Genomic DNA, 18246 nt, shown 5'->3' on the forward strand with positions numbered 1-18246 from the left:
ACTGCCTCGGAAACCCAAGGAGGGGTCGCTATGAGTCGGGGCCGACTCGACGGCACATAACAACAACAACAACAACAAGAATTGGGTAAAAGGAAGTTAAACATATAACAGCAGATCACTTCTTCCTTCATGTGTTCATTTAGTAAATGTTTATTAAGCACCTACTATGTGCCACATGGCAAAGACAGAAAAAAAGCCCCTGCTCTCATGGAGCTTACATCCTGGTGAGCGAGGCACAGGATACGCAGATAAATAATAAAAATCTGAGAACATGAAGCGGTAGAGGGAAACCTGCCACAGAAGTAAACGCACGATCTTAATGGCTTTCATTATTACAGGGAAAATAAATTGAACTAAGTATTCAGTTGAAATGATGAAACAGTTCTTTAAGAAAAAGTTCAGGGTCTGGTCATGGCAGAGTAGCTTATACCTGACTGACCCTTCCACGGCTGACCTTCAGAACGCTGTACAAAGTAGTTTAAAGATCCTTTGAAGGCCCTGGGGAGTGAGCAACAGCAGCAGAAACTGGCGGGGATTTGCTCCTCAAGAGGAGGGAAGTCCAGTAGATGGGATCCATGCTTATGTGGCTTTTCCCTGAGAGTTACCTAGTCCACAGACCACAGACTGCTTAGAACTCAAGCCGAAATCTGCAGTCTTTTAGGTTGAGGTGCCAGAAAGACGAATGTAGGCTGCCACTGCATTTGAAAATTGAGGAGGGGGCGGGGAATTCCGGAGGTGAAAGAGCACAGAGGGGAAGCCCCAAGTTATGTATATCAACTCTTGTAAAATTTCTGGCTGACCACTGAGCTCACGTGAATGGGGGACTCTCAGAAACCTGGCAGAAAGCAATGCTACAGGCTGAGAAAACTGAGCAGAAATTTTATCTGCTGCCCACTTCAAACAACAATCAACTGCCTGCTTGAACAAAAATCAATTTTTTTAAAAAAATTATGATTTAGGTAAAGGTGTACAGAGCAAATTCACTTTCCATCCAGCAGTTCACATACACTTTGTCTCATGACATTAACTACAACCCCCATGCAACAGCTTCCCTCCCACTTCTTCCCGATAGTTATCTTTTCCCTGTGTCCTTCCCTCCATGCTCTGCTGCCCCCTGAGCTGTCTCTCTGTGCGTAAACAGCCCTTCTTTCTCCCAGGATTGTTCTCTCCAAGGAGTGTATCTACCTCAGGTAAATGTTCAACTCATATTCCTGTCTTTAGTTTGGCTGGCAGCCACAGGTGTGGGTTCAGCTCCAGACCTGAAGGGCAGCTAGGGGCCATAGTCTCAGTGGTTCTAACAGGCTCTATCAGACCAGCAAACCTGATCCCCCCTCGCCCTCCTTTTTTTTCCAAATGAAAAATCAACAATTTTAAGAAGAAGATCCAGAATCCAGCATCGCTATAGTATATCATCCATATGTTTATTATATAATTACAAGTTATGCAGATAAACAGGAAAACTTGCTCCACCATCAAAAGAAAAAGTGGTCAATAGAAACAGATCCTGAGATGGTTCAGATATTAGAATTAGCTGCAAGGAATTTAAAGCAGCTGTCTCAACACAGAAATAGAAACTATAAAAAAGAACCAAATGAAAAGTCTAGAACTGAAAAGTCCATTATAGGGCATGGAAACTGCCTGGTGTAGATGCTAAAGAGAAGAAAGTGTCAGTGAAGTCAAAGATCATCGATAGGAACTCTCCAGGTGAACAACAGAAGCTCAGAAAAAAGTGTCAGTCAACTCGAACATCATCACTAGGAATTACCCAAGGTGAACAACAGAACCTCAGAAACCTCAGAGGCAGTATCAGAGGTAGTCTACTATATATTTCATTGGGGTCTCAGAGAGGAGGGAAAAAGCTGGGTGGAAAAATCTTAGAAGAAATAAGGATCAGAATTTTCCATATTTTGTGACAAAAATCAATGTACACATCCAGGAAGATTGACCCTAAAAGGGGATAAGTACAAAGAAAACCTCAGCAGTGCTGAACAGGCTTTGGCAGAGCTTCCAGATGAAGACAGACCCAGAAGAAAGGCCTGGTAACCTGCTTCTGAAAAATCAGCCAGTGAAATCCCTACGGATCACAGTGGCCCTGTCCCATTGTATGGGGTCACCGTGAGTTGGAGGCTGACTTAGTGGCACCTAATAGCAGCAGCAACAATGGTGCTATGTATAGAGAAGTCCAGAGACAATTTTCAGAATTCAGGAGCTTATAATATTAGGGTGACATGTTAGGCACCCTGATTCCCAGCTTTGTGTGTGTGTGTATTTTTTTTAAAATGAAGCCTTATTTTTGTAAGCAACATTTTTTTTCTATTATTAAAGCAGCATATTAAAAAAGAACCTGGTAAATGCAAAAAAAAAAAAGGAAAGAAAAAAGTCACGACCACTTTTGTAAGTTTGGTCTTCTTCTTGTTAATAAAAAACTCTCCCTCAGATTTCTCCCCCTCTAGATACTGACTGGGAAAGGGTACAAGTGAGCCGCCCAGGTGCTGGAAGTCTTGGTGTAGGTTCTTGATGTACCTTCTATGTCTTGATATAAGTGGTGAGTACAGGTGTGTTCCTGTAGAAGAGTTAAATTGTACTCTTATGACCTAAACTGTTTATATTTTTATATGTAAAGAAAGTGTTAAGCTATTGTAATCATTGTAGTTCGATTTATTTTAACTAGTAAATTGAAAAAAATGTTTGTCCCTTCAGAGTTGGTGCTGGACTGCTTGCCCAGTTCTTAAATGGCCCTGCACTGAAGATGTGCTCTCACTTCTTTATTTCTCTCCTGCTTTAGAAACACATATCGCATGATTGAACAGGATGATTTTGACATTAACACAAGGCTCCACACGATTGTTCGGGGGGAAGATGAGGCAGCCATGGTGGAGTCAGTAGGTCTGGCCCTGGTGAAGCTACCAGATGTCCTTAATCGCCTGAAGCCTGACATCATGATTGTTCATGGAGACAGGTTTGACGCCCTGGCTCTGGCTACATCTGCTGCTCTGATGAACATCCGGATCCTTCACATTGAAGGGGGGGAAGTGAGCGGGACCATCGACGACTCTATCAGACACGCCATAACAAAGCTGGCTCACTACCACGTGTGCTGCACCCGGAGCGCAGAGCAGCACCTGATCTCCATGTGTGAGGATCACGACCGCATCCTTCTGGCAGGCTGTCCTTCCTACGACAAACTGCTCTCAGCCAAAAACAAGGACTACATGAGCATCATTCGGATGTGGTTAGGTATGTGTCAGTGTTTCGTCTAATGGTTTTTTGTCAGAAAACGCTGGCTATATTGCAATCCTTTGGGATATTGTTGTGGACAGAATATTCTAGTAGCAATCAGAAGACTGAAGTTTTAGTTCCCATCTCTTGTCCTGTGGTATAACTTGACTTCTCTTGAGACTCATTACTTTTTTTGTAAAATGGTATACTAGATTGATTTTTAAAATTCTTTTTAGGTGCTGTGAGTCAGTTTTGACTCACAGTGACCCTGTGTACAGCAGAATGAAACTGCCCGGTCTCGTGCCATCCTCACAATCATTGCCGTGCGTAGGTCCTTCGTCGCAGCCACTGTGTCAATGCATCTCGTTGAGGGTCTTCCCCTTTGCTGACCCTCTCCTTTACCTAGCATGATATCCTTCTCCAGGGACTGGTCCCTTCTGACACCATGAACAAAGTCTGAGAGACAAAGTCTGGCCATACTCACTTCTAATGAGAATTCTAGATGTACATCCTCCAGGAAAGATCTGTCTGTTCTTCTGCCAGTCCACGGTACATTCAGCATTCTTCACCAACACCACAACTCAAATGCATCAGTTCTTCTTTGGTCTTCCTTATTGGTTGTCCAGCTCTCACACGCATATGAGGCGATTGCAAATACCAGGGCTTGGGGTCAGGTGCACCTTAGTCTTCAAAGTGCTATCGTTACACTTGACCACTTTAAAGAGGTCTTTTGCAGCAGATTTGCCCAATGCAATATGTCATTTTATTTCTTGACTGCTGCTTCCATAGGCATTGATTATTGATACAAGTAAAATGAAATCCTTAACAATATCAATCTTTTCTCCATTTGTCATGATGTTGCTTTTTGGTCCAGTTGTGAGGATTTCTGTTTTCTTTATGTTGAGGTGTAATCCATACTGAAGGCTGTAGTTTTTGATCTTCATCAATAAGTGCTTCAAGTAAAAACTGTAATGTGATGGAAGTGTTAAGAAATATGTACTCCAGGTCATTTATAATAGTTATTTCTGGTTTGTGGGATTATGGTATTTTTCACTACTATAAAAAATTACAATGCTTCAATGTAATGACTGTGTCAGGGGGTTGTTGGAATACTCTGCTGAGATGGTGAGTATGAGAGCGGGTAGTGAACCGTGAGTACGCATCAGAGTGAGGGATTATGATGGTTACTGAACAGCAAAAGTCACAGTCACACCAAATGTTAGAGTTCACTGTGTCTGAATCAAGTCTGAGGTCTGAAATCGGCAGACTGTAGGTCCCTGGAAATTACCTTTTGTTAATCAGAAGTAAGGAAAACAGATTTACAAACCGGAACGCTGATGGACTACCTAGGAGGAGAATCTGAATCAACTACCTGTTTAGGACCCCATTTTCTAGGAAGTAGATCTAATGAATCATGAAATTAATGAATGAAAAGTGATGTGGTGATAGTGTCATCAGAGTGATTGCATGCATTCTTAATCCAGGTCACAGTGGGACAGGAGGGGCTGGGCTTTCCTACTGTGTAAATTAACCCACTCTGTGTACTTTTTATCCTTGGACAGGTATGTAGTTACCAGGGAACTGATCTAGATGATGCTGGTGGAACAAACATTTGGTCTCTTGAGTCTCTCCTTTTTGTATCCTAAGTAAACACTCTTGGATTCTGTTTGGATTATAATGTTAGCTGTGTTTGTATTCTGAAAAATCTTGTGCATCTGAAAAATGGGGGGTGGTGAATAGAAAATAACCCTTACAAACAAGAAGGCAGCAGGCTTGCAGCTGAGTTCAGGGTCCTCGCTGGGACTTTCTCAACAGTTTCTTCATCAAAAGAATGATGACAGAACAGCCCAAACGGGATTGTTTCTTTTTTTTAAACCAGTGAGAAAGAAGACAAGCCCAGGAACCAGAGCCATCCACTCTGGGCCATAGTTCAGTGGTTCATTTTATGAAAAGTCCACACCTGCTTCTCCACCTGCAGCTTCTGATGTTATCGCTCTGCTTATAAGGAAAACAGACTGAGCAGGCCACTCAGAACATGCAGCTTGATAGCTGGAACATTAAACAATAACCAGCCTAATAAAAACGTTAACAAAATTAAAAATACACGTGGAGTTCCTAATAATGAAGGAAATACCCCTGTAAATAGAGGACTGTTACGGCATGAAACAGTCACGGTGCCGTGATGGAAAGGGCTGTGCTAAGTTACGGGCAGAGTGCGAGGTCGCCGGTCGGGAAGCAGGTGCAGGTGTTGTACAGTGTCATCTGGCTAGGAGTGCGTGGCTGTGCGTCATTAGCGTGTCGTCTTCAGTGGTTTAAAAAGACTTCTAGGTTTGGCCGCTTTGCTGTCCTCCTTTCATAAAGAAACTGCTCAAATGTCTCCACATTTAAGGACCTTAAGTTACAAAGTTCAGTCCCCTGCAGTCTGCATTAAAAGGTTAGTTGCTGTCCACTACAGATGCTTCCTAATCACACTTCCAAGTAGAAGATAAATGAGATGTGGGAAGCTGTCCTGTAGTAACTGCTGGAAATTTCCTTCCTCGTCACCTTTCACTTGTCCCTTAGCAGTGACTTCTTGTACCTCTTGTGTAGAAGGGTCCCGGGCATAGGACCGTAACATTTTCCCGTGAAAGAAACCCGTCCCAGCCAGTGCACAAAGATCAGAGCGACTCGCCCTGTAAGTGCTTTCAAGACAGCACCTGGGCTCACTGAGCCCAGAGGGGCTGAGACGGCCCACGCGGGGGCTGTATTGCTCCCAGCTCACGCCGTACATTGACAACTAGGGTTCCTCGCTTCCCACTGTGGGGAATCACGGGGCTAACTTGACGACTGTTTCCCAGTCAGGGATGAGCCAGTTCACGTTACAGAAACGAGCACTGTAGTGGAACCAACTTGGACCTGTGCTCAGATGACCGCCTCTGCACGGTGTCTCTGTGTCTGTCCCAGCGAGGAGACTTCTGTTGCCACTGCCCCGTCCAGTGTTTAGTTCTCTTTCCACTAGTTCTTTCTCGTGGCCCTACGGCCCTCATCTGTAGCCAGTAGATCACCGCATTTCCCTTGATCACGTCCTTCTAGACTCTGCCAACTGTAATTACTGTAATTAGAGATGGTGTTTTGCTTTTGATCTTTGAACCGCTCATGGTTTATCAAGTTTCTGACAGACTGATTCAGGCCTTTAGCCTTTTTTCTTTGTGAAAAAATTTAATAATTACATATGTTCCTCAGTTCAGAACCTAATATGGGACCAGTACTTTTTGTTAATAAAATTTGGAACCAATACAGTCTTTTAAATCAAATTCTACTGGAGATTCTAACTTAAATCAGAATCCTCTGTTACTAACAAATCATAAAAAGTAACTGCTGCTGGTTGAATTTAGAAATTGATGATGAACTAGATGTAGTTAATGATAAAATTGTTCATGAAAAGGAAGAGGACAGGGAAAGAGTCCTTTTACTGAAAAGAAGCTCTGCTTTAGGCCCTGTTGGTAAGTGTGTGGTGTCTGGCATTCATTGTCCACACGAACCGTTTACGCTTTGGGTTGTTGCTGGGGAACTGTCCTTCGGTCCCAGCCTGCAGATGAATGAAGTCTTTCTGGTCCTTGGGCAGAGGCCTGCCTTGGTTGAATCTGGCAGGAAGCCCCTCTGCGCTGTGTCACGTGCTCAGTGCTCCTTCACACAGCAGACGCTCTGATGGCCGCAGAGTACTCCCCCTGAACGTTGCTGGTTCTTCAGGGAGCAGCTGGGGAACTGGGGGGGAGAACTGGGGGCGATTCCCAGTCTTCTAATGCTTTGGAATACTTTGCATTTTAAAACGTCAGGAATGTCTAGTGCTTGCTGTTTGAGGTTATATTTCATGTTGGCGCTAGCAAGCACCTTTGCAAAACGTTAAATTTACTGTATCCTTGGGCTTGTTGCTATGAATTCTCATCATTTGATTCTAATTTGGATGCCCTGCTTGGAACGTCACAGACAGATTGGCCTTAGAGTTTTTAAAGCACAGGCTGTGGGGTTTTAGATTTGCTGCTTCCTCCCTCAGTGTCCTGACTAACGAAGCGTGTGGTTTGCTTTTCTTTAAACAGGTGATGATGTAAAGCCTAAAGATTACATTGTTGCACTCCAGCACCCTGTGACCACTGATATTAAGCATTCCATAAAAATGTTTGAGCTAACACTGGATGCCCTTATCTCATTTAACAAGCGGACCCTAGTCCTGTTTCCAAATATTGATGCAGGTAATTGAGCTTGACAATGAGATCATGTCACCTGCCTTTTCAGATCTGTTTCTGTTATGCCTTCTTCGGCTGTTTCTTCCCATTTTTCTCATCACTTAAAACCAAAGAGTCACCAATTCTGTTACAGGTTGACACGTCTGATATTTCTGTAAAGTCTAATGAAAGCTTAATAGGAAAAAATAAGCACTAAAAAAGAAAAGAAAAATCTCTCTAACCTCCACTTTAACCAAGACATAAGCCTTAAAATGCAGCCACGTCTCTAGGAAGGTGATGAACCTGTGGGCCGCTGTGAGATCATTTCCTGCCCTCTCCCTTAGTCATACGGCGCTCTGGTGGTGCAAAGGGTAAGGCATTGGGCTGCTAACCAGAAGGTTGGCGGTTTAGCCCACCAGCTACTCCGTGGGAAGATGAAGCTGTCTACTTCCATAAAGGCTGTCATCCTTGGAAACCCAATGGGAATGGACGCAGTGGAGTGGGTTGGGTTGGGTTTTAGTTTCTTACTTATGTTAGCTGTATCTTAAAGTCATCTTGAGCTTCAGTCGTTTAGATCTGGGTCCCTAACCAGTGGCTCTTCAAACCTGACCTGGTTGATCACCACTGGGGGCTAACACAGTAGCTTTTAGTGCTAGTGAGGCCTTGGGCAAGTGAATGGGGGTGTGAAGTACAAGTGAGAAATGGCAGAGCAGGCCTGACACCCAGGAGTTTGAAATGCGAATCCCTGGCAGTTGACATCAGCCACTATGGAGCTCTTAGGCTTTCTTCTTTTTAGCAAAGGAGGCAGGTCTCTTCCCTGCAGTGCTAAGATGTTCTCATCTTACTGAGAAAGAATTCTGCTTAGAGTGTCCCTTGAACAATCGTTTTGGTTAGACGCAGCAAGGCAGAGTGTTGACCAGACCAAACTCACTGCCATCAAGTCAGTGAGTCACTCGACTCACAGTGCCCCTCCTTGGGTTTCTGAGGCGGTATCACTACGGAAGTAGATTGCCCAGTCTTCCTTCTGAGTTTTGCCTGGTGGGTTTGAACTGCCAGCCTTCTGGTTAGCAGTCAGATGCCTTAGGCACTACACCAGATGTTAAGAACTCCTAACCCAGATTTCTCCCTGGGTGATGCAAACAGTTAACACGCTTGGCTGCTAACTGGGAGGTGGGAGGTTCAGGTCTGCCCAGAGGCACCGTGGACGAAGGGCCTGTGATGTTCTTCCAAGAATCCACCACTGAAAGCCCCGTAGAAGGGAGCACAGCTCCCCTCTGACACACGTGGGGCTGCCCTCAGCTGGGGTCAGTTCAACAGCACCTGGTAACTGACAGTCCTGACTTCATTCAGGGACTGTGGTAATATTCCAAAAATGGGAACATTGATTCTTCCTTGGTCCTTTGACTTCTTAGGTGAGTAGTTGTGAAGTCATTGTGTATGTCTCTTGCATTCATTGTCAATGATATCTGTTTGTAATATACTTTCCTGACGGTAGACACTTTAGAATCCTTTAGAGAGATTTCTGTCCCGTGGAAACTGGTAAAGGACCGCAGGATCACCTAAATCACGTCTGCCACTCGCCCCTTCTCCCTACGCTGCGGGCAGCAGGGAAGCAAGAATCAAAGCGTTGCTGTCTTGTTACGCGGCTCAGCGCCCGGGCCCCAGTGCAGCACTCTGCAGAAACCTGGATTAGTGCATATGCAGTAGTTCAGGCTTCAAGGCAAAGAGGGGCCCAGATCTGAATCTGGGAAGAGTACCTCCTGGCCTGTCACCTGCCAGGTAACTAGGTGATGCCTGGTGTGCTCGGGCAAGCTCGGATACACAGGGAAATGGCGAGGCTGACTTCCAGAAGTCAGACTCTGAGGCTGTTTACCTCCCGTGCCTCAGAGAGGAAAGATTGCAAGTCAGAACGCATGCGTGTGCAGCATCTGTTACCTGGAGGGTCCTGTGCACACGAACGTAGTGTGCTGCTGTCAAGCCTCCCAGCTAATCAGACAGCAGCTTTTCCTCCCTGCTCGGGGGAGTGAGGGAAAGGGTGAATTTAAATATTGCTTCTCCCTCATACCCTGGAAGTTGGTTGTTTTTAATTATTGCATTTAAATTAACTTACCAACCAGTGTCAGAACCTGTCTGTATTTTCGTAAGAGGGCAGGCCACATCAGTGGGAGTGCAATCCAAAACCCGCTGCCATCGAGTCCCCTCCGCTCGTAGCTGCCCTATAGGGCAGAGCAGGACTGCCCCGTAGGGTCTCCGAGGCTGTCAGTCGGAAGCAGACTGCCTCATCTCAGCCCCCCGTGGAGTGGCTGGTGGGGTCAGGCTGCCTACCTCTGGTTAGCAGTCAAATGCTTCAACCCCGGTACCACCAGGCTTGCTTGGCGTGTTACCTGGTTGAGCTATCTCTGGTGAAAATGGGGGGCCGAGGCTCTGTGAGCACGGGTGGCAGGTAGCGTCTGAGTCTTTTCTGTTAGTCAGTCCTAGCTGAAGAGAAATGGCCTGTTTGAGCCTCGGCATTGTTACCTAAATGGTGTTAGTTACAGTCATGTGCTTTGCTCAGTCCTGCCTGCTGCTCTCTGGGTTCCTGGATGATGAGAGGCAGTGAGCTAGCCACAGCTCTGAGCGGCTCATAGTCACGAGCAGACCGTTTCCCCACAAGCAGGGCGAGTCGTTACGGGAGGATGCTTGCTAATGTCAACAGTCTCTTCCTCGCGGCCATTTAGCAGCTGGTTCTCTTCACTCCCACAGGGAGCAAAGAGATGGTGCGGGTGATGCGGAAGAAGGGCATCGAACATCACCCCAACTTCCGTGCGGTGAAACACGTACCGTTTGAGCAGTTCATCCAGCTGGTTGCCCACGCTGGCTGCATGATTGGGAACAGCAGCTGTGGGGTGCGAGAGGTTGGAGCTTTTGGAACCCCTGTGATCAACCTGGGGACACGTCAGATTGGGAGAGAAACAGGTATTACCTTTGCCCGTATTTCAGCTGACCAGTATGTACACATGCATATGAATGATTATAAGGCATGTATGCATCACTGCCAGGCATGTGTATTTATCACCAAGTGTGGGAATGAGGTTAATGGTCAATTGTAGCACTATGTAGTCTGCACACAGCACACAAGGGATTGGCCTGTGAGGGCTCTGCCTGCATTCTCTGCCTGCAGCATCTGCTAGCGCTAAGAGCTTAGTGACAGTCTTTGATGGCTGTGTTTCAGAATGTGGTTGGATGTATTAGGAGCAGATGAGTGCGGGCCTTTCATTTTCTGGCCTAGGACACACTCCCTTCAGTCAGTACTTTACAGTGAGGCAACTGGAATGTGCCTCCTAGTATCTAAATTATATGTAGCATTATTTATGAATGAGCTAGGTCCAGTTATTAACATTAGTCCAAGTTCTCATATCTCCATGCCAATATATGAGATTAGCGGTCTTTGTCATCTAGTGCTGCCAACAGACATAACCACAGGTGGAGAGCATAAACAAACACATTTATTTTCTCCCAGGTTAGGAGGCTGGAAGTCTGAATCGGAGCACCAGCTCTGAGGCAAAGCTTTCTGTCGCCGTCGGCTCTGGGGAGGCCTTGGTCTTTTCAGCTTCTGTTTTCTGTCCATCTTCTTGTGGTGTGGCATCTCTTCTCTGCTTGCTTCCTAAACTCTCTTACATCTCAAAAGAGATGGACTCAAGATACACCCTGCATTAATCCTGCCTCCTCATCACAACAAAGACACCATTCCCAAATGGGATTATAAACACAGGCGCAGAGGTTAGCATTTAAAACACACATTTCTTCTTGGGGACACAGTGTAGTCCGGAGCAGCAGCTAACAGAGAAAGTATGAACTTAATGGCGAACAGTGGGACTAGAACTAAGACGTCCCAGTGCTGCTCGTCCCCCCCTTCTTCCTAATTGCCACCCTGACTTTTTCATCCTGTAGACCTTCTCCCCACTCCAGCATATTACCTTGTTCCCCTCTTCACAGAGAAGAAAATAGATGCTCTCAGATGGAAATTCCTCCAACTTCATCAGTTTACTCATTAAGGAAATAGATAACGAGCACCTACTGTGGGCTGGGCACTGGAATTCGGCAGTAAACTAGACTCACAAGGCTGAGCTCTCAAGGAACTTACATTCCAGTGGGAGAGGAAATAGATGAAAACTAAGAAAAATACAGGATTCCTCTGTGCTGGGCAGACTAACACACATTCTTGTGACGGACAGGACAGTAGGTGGAGCGAACGAAGGTTCTTTAGGGGGTGACATTTCAGCTGAGCTCTCAGTGACAAGGAGTCAGCTCTGTGAGAACAGGGAGCAGCAGAGGGGACAGCCAGGTGGAGCCCTAGGATGAGAACAAGCTTGATCTGTTTAAGAACAGAAGGTCATTGTAACAGAAGGGGCATGAAGCTTGGTGGGCCAGAGGACAAGGGACGCAGGAGACATCAGAGAAGGGGGCAGGCCTTTGTCATCAGGTGAACAGTTTGGGGATTTTCTAAGGATGATGGGAAGCCACTGAGGGAGGGAAGACATGATCTGACTTGCATCTTGAAACAACCTCTGCTACTTGGAGAACAGAATGTGGTAGGGCAAGGGTGGAAGCAGAGAGACCAGTCACAGGGCCGTCTGGGCTCTTCAGTAAGAGATGGTGATGGTTTAGACGACACGGGGGTACTAGAAACGGAGAGCAGTTAGATTTGGGCTGTGTCATAGAGTTTGCTCAGACTTAGATGTGGAAGGTGAAAAGAAGAAGGAATTGACGATAACTCCTAGATTTTTGGATTGAACCCTAGGGGTGCTCTTTCCTCATATGGAAGACATTGAGGGAGGGACAGATTTTGGAAGGGGATGGAATTGAGAATCCTCTTATGGCCACTTTAAGTTCGAGACACCTATTAGTTACTACCAAAGTAGAAGTGGAAAGTAGGTAGCTGTTTAGTTCCAGGGAGACTCAGAGCTACAAATCCGAGAGCCGTTGGCATATAGCTGGTATATAATCAGGATATCAGGTCAGCTGCTGTAACAGTGGCTCTGCACCATAGCCTTCGCTGCCCTGAGATCAGAAAACCAGATGGTGCCTGGCCGCCATTGCGGCCCCTGCTAAGGGTCCCAGCAGAGGGCCCTGGACAGAGAGGGAGGAAAACGGCGGAGAACACATCATGACACATCATGAAAAGGACGGGGCTCACTGACCTGATGGGGACGGTGGCACTCCTGAGGCGGGCCATCAAGGACCCGTCAAGCCTGGAACTGAACCCACCCCTGAGGGCCAACTTTAACCAAACAATAGACAGGCCTATAAAGTGACCAGTAACACCAGGGGGCAATGTACTCCTCAGAGTGATCAACTGTATGCGACCAGAAGGGCAGCATTTGCCCAAAAACACAGCTCAGGAGGCAGGAAGGGACAGGAAAGAAGGACGAATGGGAACCCCAGGGAGGAAGTGGGAAGAGAGCTGGTACCTTGAGGGCATTGCAGCCGGTGTCATGAAACAAAATATGTCCAAATTACTGAATGGAAAACTAATTTGCTTGCAAGCTTTTACCCGAACTACAATAAAAAGTAAAAAAACAATTGTGGCTTAAATGACTCTCTCTCTCCCTGGTTAGCCTTCTGGAACTGACAGGGCGGCTCCACAATCGAGACTCCGTCTCCGTCTGTCGTGCTGGTGGTTGCCCCAGCTCCTCGCCAGTGGGGAGGAGGGGAGGGGAAGGGCCCTACCCTTTAAGGCTGAACTGGAAGTTACAAATCTTCTTTTCCGCATCCCATCAGAACTTAGTCACGTGGCCCCCTCTGGCTGCAAGGGAAGCTGGAGAACGCCGTCTGTAGCTGGGTGATCACGTGCCTGTGTAAAACGTCTGTTACTAGTTTCTACACTGAAATTCTGTTACTAACATATATAGTAAACTATGTTACTAGCAGGTATAGTAAATTCTGTTACTATATTTATAGTGAATTCTGTTACTAGTATAGAAATTTCAAGAGGTAGCATGGGATAGAACTAATAGTATTGAAAGAAGTTGAAGCTGCACTGAAGGAATTGGCAAAAAACAAGATTCCAGGAATTGGCAGAATACCCACGGAGACGTTTCAGCAAATGGACGCAGCGTTGGAAGCACTCATTTATGCCAAGAAATTTGGAAGACAGCTATCTGCCCAACTGACTGGAAGAGATCCATATTTGTGCCCAGTGCAAAGAAAGGTGATCCGACAGAATACAGGAATTATTGAACAATACATTAATATCACATGCAAGTAAAATTTTCCTGGAAATAATTTAAAAAGGATGCAGCAATATATTGACAGGGAACTTCCAGAAATGCAAGCCACATTCAGAAGAGGGCCTGGAACGAGGGATATCACTGCTGATGTCAGATGGATCTTGGCTGGAAGCAAAGAATACCAGAAAGATGTTTACCTGTGTTTCACTGTCTATGCAAAGGCAGTCGACTGTGTGGATCATAACAAATTGTGGATAACATTATGAAGAACAGGAATTCCAGAACACTTAATTGTGCTCATAAGGAACCTATACATAGAACAAGAGGCAATCATTCAAACAAAACAAGGGGATGCCGCATGGTTTAAGATCGGGAAATATACGTGTCAGGGCTGTATCCTTTCACCATATTTATTCAACCTGTATGCTAAGCAGTTCATCTGAGAAGCTGGACTATATGAAGAAGAATGTGGCATCAGGATTGGAGGAAGACTCACTAACGACCTGCAATATAAATATGACACAACCTTGCTCACTGAAAGTGAGGTAGACTTGAAGCACTTTGATGAAAATTGAAGACTGTGGTCTACAGTATGGATTACACTTCAATATAAAGAAAACAAAATTCCTCACAACCGGACCAATAAGCAGTACCACGATAAATGGAGAGAAGAGAGAAGTTGTAACAGGGTCCACAGTCAGCCCAGATGGGAGCAGCAGTCAAGAAGTCAGTCAATGTTATTGCGGTCAGGATATCTGCTGCCAGAGACCTCTTTAAAGTGCTGAAAAGCAAAGATGTCACTTTGAAGACTGAGGTGTGTCTAACCCAAGCTTGGTGTTTTCAGTTGCCTCGTATGCATGTTGAAAGCTGGACAATGAATAAGGAAGACCACAGAAGAATCCACGCATTTGAGTAGCAGTGCTGGTGAAGAGTACTGAATGTAATAAGGACTGCTAGAAGGACGAACCAATCTGTCCCGGAGGAAGTGCAGCTGGAACGCTTCCTAGAAGCGAGAATGGCCAGACTCTGTCTCACCTACTTTGGTCGTGTTGTCAGAAGGGACCGTTCCCTGGAGAAGGATGTCATGCTTGGTAAAGTGGAGGGTCAGCGAAAGAGGAGAGGCCCTCAACGAGACGGCTTGCCAGTGGCTGCAGCAATGGGCCGAGGCTGGTGCCCGACAGCACCTAACACCAAGTGTGGAGGAAGGAAACAGGACCAGTGCCACTCTCTGCCATACGTGGTACTTAAAACCAAGGGTTAAATGAGGTTACCATGGAGGACAGGTAAAAAGGCCCAAGAGAGTCTCCTCTGCTTCCTGCCAGCACGTCTGCATACGCTTCCGTGCTCAGTCATTGTCTCCTTCTTTACAGCAGAGCAGGGGCCTAGCTGCCCGCTGCTCATCCTTCTCCCTGTAGATCAGCCCCCCTCACTGCAGCCTGCGCAGGACCTCACTCTGCCAGTGGTCCTTCCTCGGCTGTGTATCTTTAGCCGCCTCCCTCATCATTGAAACACGTCCAGGCCGCTCCCATCTTAAAAACAAAACGACGCCTTCCTTGGCCTCTCTTCATTCCAGCTGTCACCCTTCTGCTCCCCTCTTGTTAGCCTACCCATCGACAAATACGGCTGTTTCCACGTATTGACCCCTTACCATCAGTTAGAAAGTGTATAGTTTGATGGGATGGAGAGGAAGTGACTGCCTGACCAGCTGACCAGCTAATGAACTGACGAGCCTTTCCTGTCCAGCTGACTGAATGGCTGGCTGATAGATGGGAGGCAGGTGTCAAAAACCTAAAATTAATATAATACCAAAAATTAGTGTAATAGAATAGGTTTATTGTGAGGAGATAAATTCAAATCAGGCAGTGCCACCTGAATATATAAGAAGGGCACTCCTAAGAGGGGAAAGTGCAAGTGGCTATGTTGTTGTTGTTACGTGCCGTGCCGTGGAGTCAGACCCAACTCATAGCAACCCCTCCTTGGGTTTCCAAGGCAACATCACTATGGAAGTGGCTATTAGGTCTTTGTTAATTTCCAAGAAAATAAGATCAAAGCACCAGCAGGGTTTCAGGTGGTGTAGTGCCTAAGGCATCTGACTGCTAACCAGAAGGCTGGCGGTTCAAACCCATCAGCACCTCCTAGGAAGGGAGGTTGGGCAATCTACTTCTGTAGTGATGCTGCCTTGGAAACCCAAGGAGGGGTTGCTATGGGTTGGATCCGACCCGATGGTAGTGAGTTTGGGTTTTTGGGTTTGGGTACAGAAACAGAATCGCCAGGGCCACACCAGCCCATCCTAAAACACAGCCACTGGCCAGACCCCGGGGCTGCTGCTGCGTGAAGCTGTGTGGAGGTGATTTTCCTGAAGAACCCAGTGCCCAAGGCAAAACACTGTCCACCGGGTGGCCTCCTAAGCTATCACTTGACCTGAACGTAACTCCAGGGAACCAGCCCTTCGAGGTTCAAAAGGCCACATGGCCTAAGTGGGTCACGCCAATTCCATAACCTGAGAATCTGGCTCCCAGAGGATCAAAATAGTTCTCTTTTGGAAGAATGCACTTGGTAGATGACTAGAAGAATTTTAAGCACAGAATGGATTAATCCACTTCCTGTGATAAACAGCGACAACTTGAGTTACTGTCTTTGGGAAGAAAGAGTTTCCGTGGCCTTAAGTATCTGTATTTAGAAATCTTGCCAGGAATGCTTTAAATTGTATAGAGTGAAAAGTTGATGTCTCATTAAAAGACCTACTTGCGAAGTCCTGTAGCTTCAGGAAGAATTATGGGCACAACACACTGCTAATTTTTGCATTCTTTGGCTGTCTCCACTTGCAATCCTCATGATGTGGCGCTGAACTGACCTAGGGGAGAATGTTCTTCATGTCCGGGACGCTGACACCCAAGACAAAATACTACAAGCCCTGCACCTGCAGTTTGGTAAACAGTACCCTTGGTGAGTATGGAACCCCTTCCGGGGGTGATTTTCAAGGGCAGGTGCCTCAGGCAGTTTGAAAGTTTGGTCACTGTTTAACCAGCCCACTGCAGCTCCCCCTCTACCTGCCGAGGACACGTCACTGCTGGTAGACAAGGCTTGCTGACCGGTCCCTGTTAGCTCTGCCAGGGTTCCAGTGTAGGATGGCTTTTTCCTTTTCTCGGCTCATTAATACAGCACTTTTGCTAGGAAATACTTTAGCCTAATTTGAATTGCTGTAAGTATTAGTAATATCACTGATTTTCTTTAAAAATAATCTAGCTCAGCATTTTAATTCATTCAAACTGCCCTACTCTCTACTGCACGTCAGTGAGATTTATCCTGTATTTGAATGTAATTTCTGAATGCCATTTTGTTTTCCCAGAAATGTAAAAAAAATAAACACTGTTGAGAACTGTTACATTCTTAAATTGGCTTTAACAAAGATAATGTTTCTTTGATGACAGAGGTATTCTGTTAACTGGTATCTCATGCTGGAAATGGGTATAATTCAGTCACTAGTGAAATTGGCCATTGTGTCTAGTATGTGGGTGCTTTGTTACTATGTTGCTGAGGAGTCCAGATGTTATTTTAAATTGAGGAAGCATGACTTATTTTTTATCTGAAGTTTCAGATTTCATTACTAGCAGGTTTCTAGTGTTATTTGACAAGTATGGTAGATGCATTTAATTGAACTGTTTGCATCTGTCAGTTCAAAGATCTATGGCGATGGGAATGCTGTTCCCAGGATTTTGAAATTTCTCAAATCTATTGATCTCCAAGAACCACTTCAGAAGAAATTCTGCTTTCCTCCTGTGAAGGAGAACATCTCTCAAGATATCGACCATATTCTCGAGACTCTCAGTGCCTTGGCTGTTGATCTGGGTGGGACAAACCTCCGAGTTGCAATAGTCAGCATGAAGGTAAAATAACCCCTCAGCTCTGAATGTTCAATCCGTGTGTGTAACTGAGTTTAAAAGCGTCGCTGGCAAGTAGGACTAGAAACACGTACAAGTGCTTGTAATCATTGGCCCAGGGACGACTTCTGGAGCCATTCTCATGTTCATCTCACCATTTTACTAACCATGAAAATTCCAAAGAAATGTTGGAGAATCCAAGGTGGCTGACCCATGTTGACAATGCAGAGGCCCCTTAGGCCCCAGGGAGGGCGTTTGCCACTCAGGAGGCCTGTAGTTCTGTACGGTAATGGCTGGGGCGTGGTGTGTGCTGGGTGCCGTAACTGCCCAGGGGAGGGTGTCTGCTGATGGGGAAGGGAATTGCGTGTCCCCCGGGACATGATCAGGTGTATAGTTCTCCATTTTGCATTTTTGTAATTCCGTTCCTTACTGAATCCAGTACACCTTAAATCTGTTAACCAGACCATCACCACAGTGCTGACAGAGGTTGAGAGGGCTTCATAAAATTCCAGATTGTCCACATTAAAATGATCTCGTGACTTAACCAGGGAGAAAAGCCTAACAGAAAAGGCTTTGTTTAAAATACTGTTAATGAATAAAGTTTCAGGAGTCCGAGAGGAATAATGAGTATCTGGTAATATAGTATCACTGGGTGAAATAGGAAAAAACAAGACAAAACAAGACTTTCTTAACAGAAGCTAGGTCTCCCTTGTAAATGCTCTTTACGAAGTACCA

At 45.8% G+C, this 18246-nt stretch overlaps 1 protein-coding gene across 1 annotated transcript in view; it reads left to right on the top strand.

The window, feature by feature from the left end:
• Positions 1 to 18246, top strand: part of GNE (glucosamine (UDP-N-acetyl)-2-epimerase/N-acetylmannosamine kinase) — a 28136-nt gene that overhangs the window by 2097 nt on the left and 7793 nt on the right. Inside the window, exons 2-6 of the mRNA XM_007946891.2 lie at positions 2786 to 3237; positions 7296 to 7448; positions 10164 to 10376; positions 16489 to 16576; positions 17307 to 17517. Of these exons, the coding sequence (XP_007945082.1) occupies positions 2786 to 3237; positions 7296 to 7448; positions 10164 to 10376; positions 16489 to 16576; positions 17307 to 17517 (1117 nt within the window). The remainder of the gene's footprint in view (positions 1 to 2785; positions 3238 to 7295; positions 7449 to 10163; positions 10377 to 16488; positions 16577 to 17306; positions 17518 to 18246) is intronic.

Source organism: Orycteropus afer, unplaced genomic scaffold (genome assembly GCF_000298275.1).
Source record: "Orycteropus afer afer isolate SDZICR_OR568_19922 unplaced genomic scaffold, OryAfe1.0 scaffold00174, whole genome shotgun sequence".
Taxonomy (NCBI): domain Eukaryota; kingdom Metazoa; phylum Chordata; class Mammalia; order Tubulidentata; family Orycteropodidae; genus Orycteropus; species Orycteropus afer.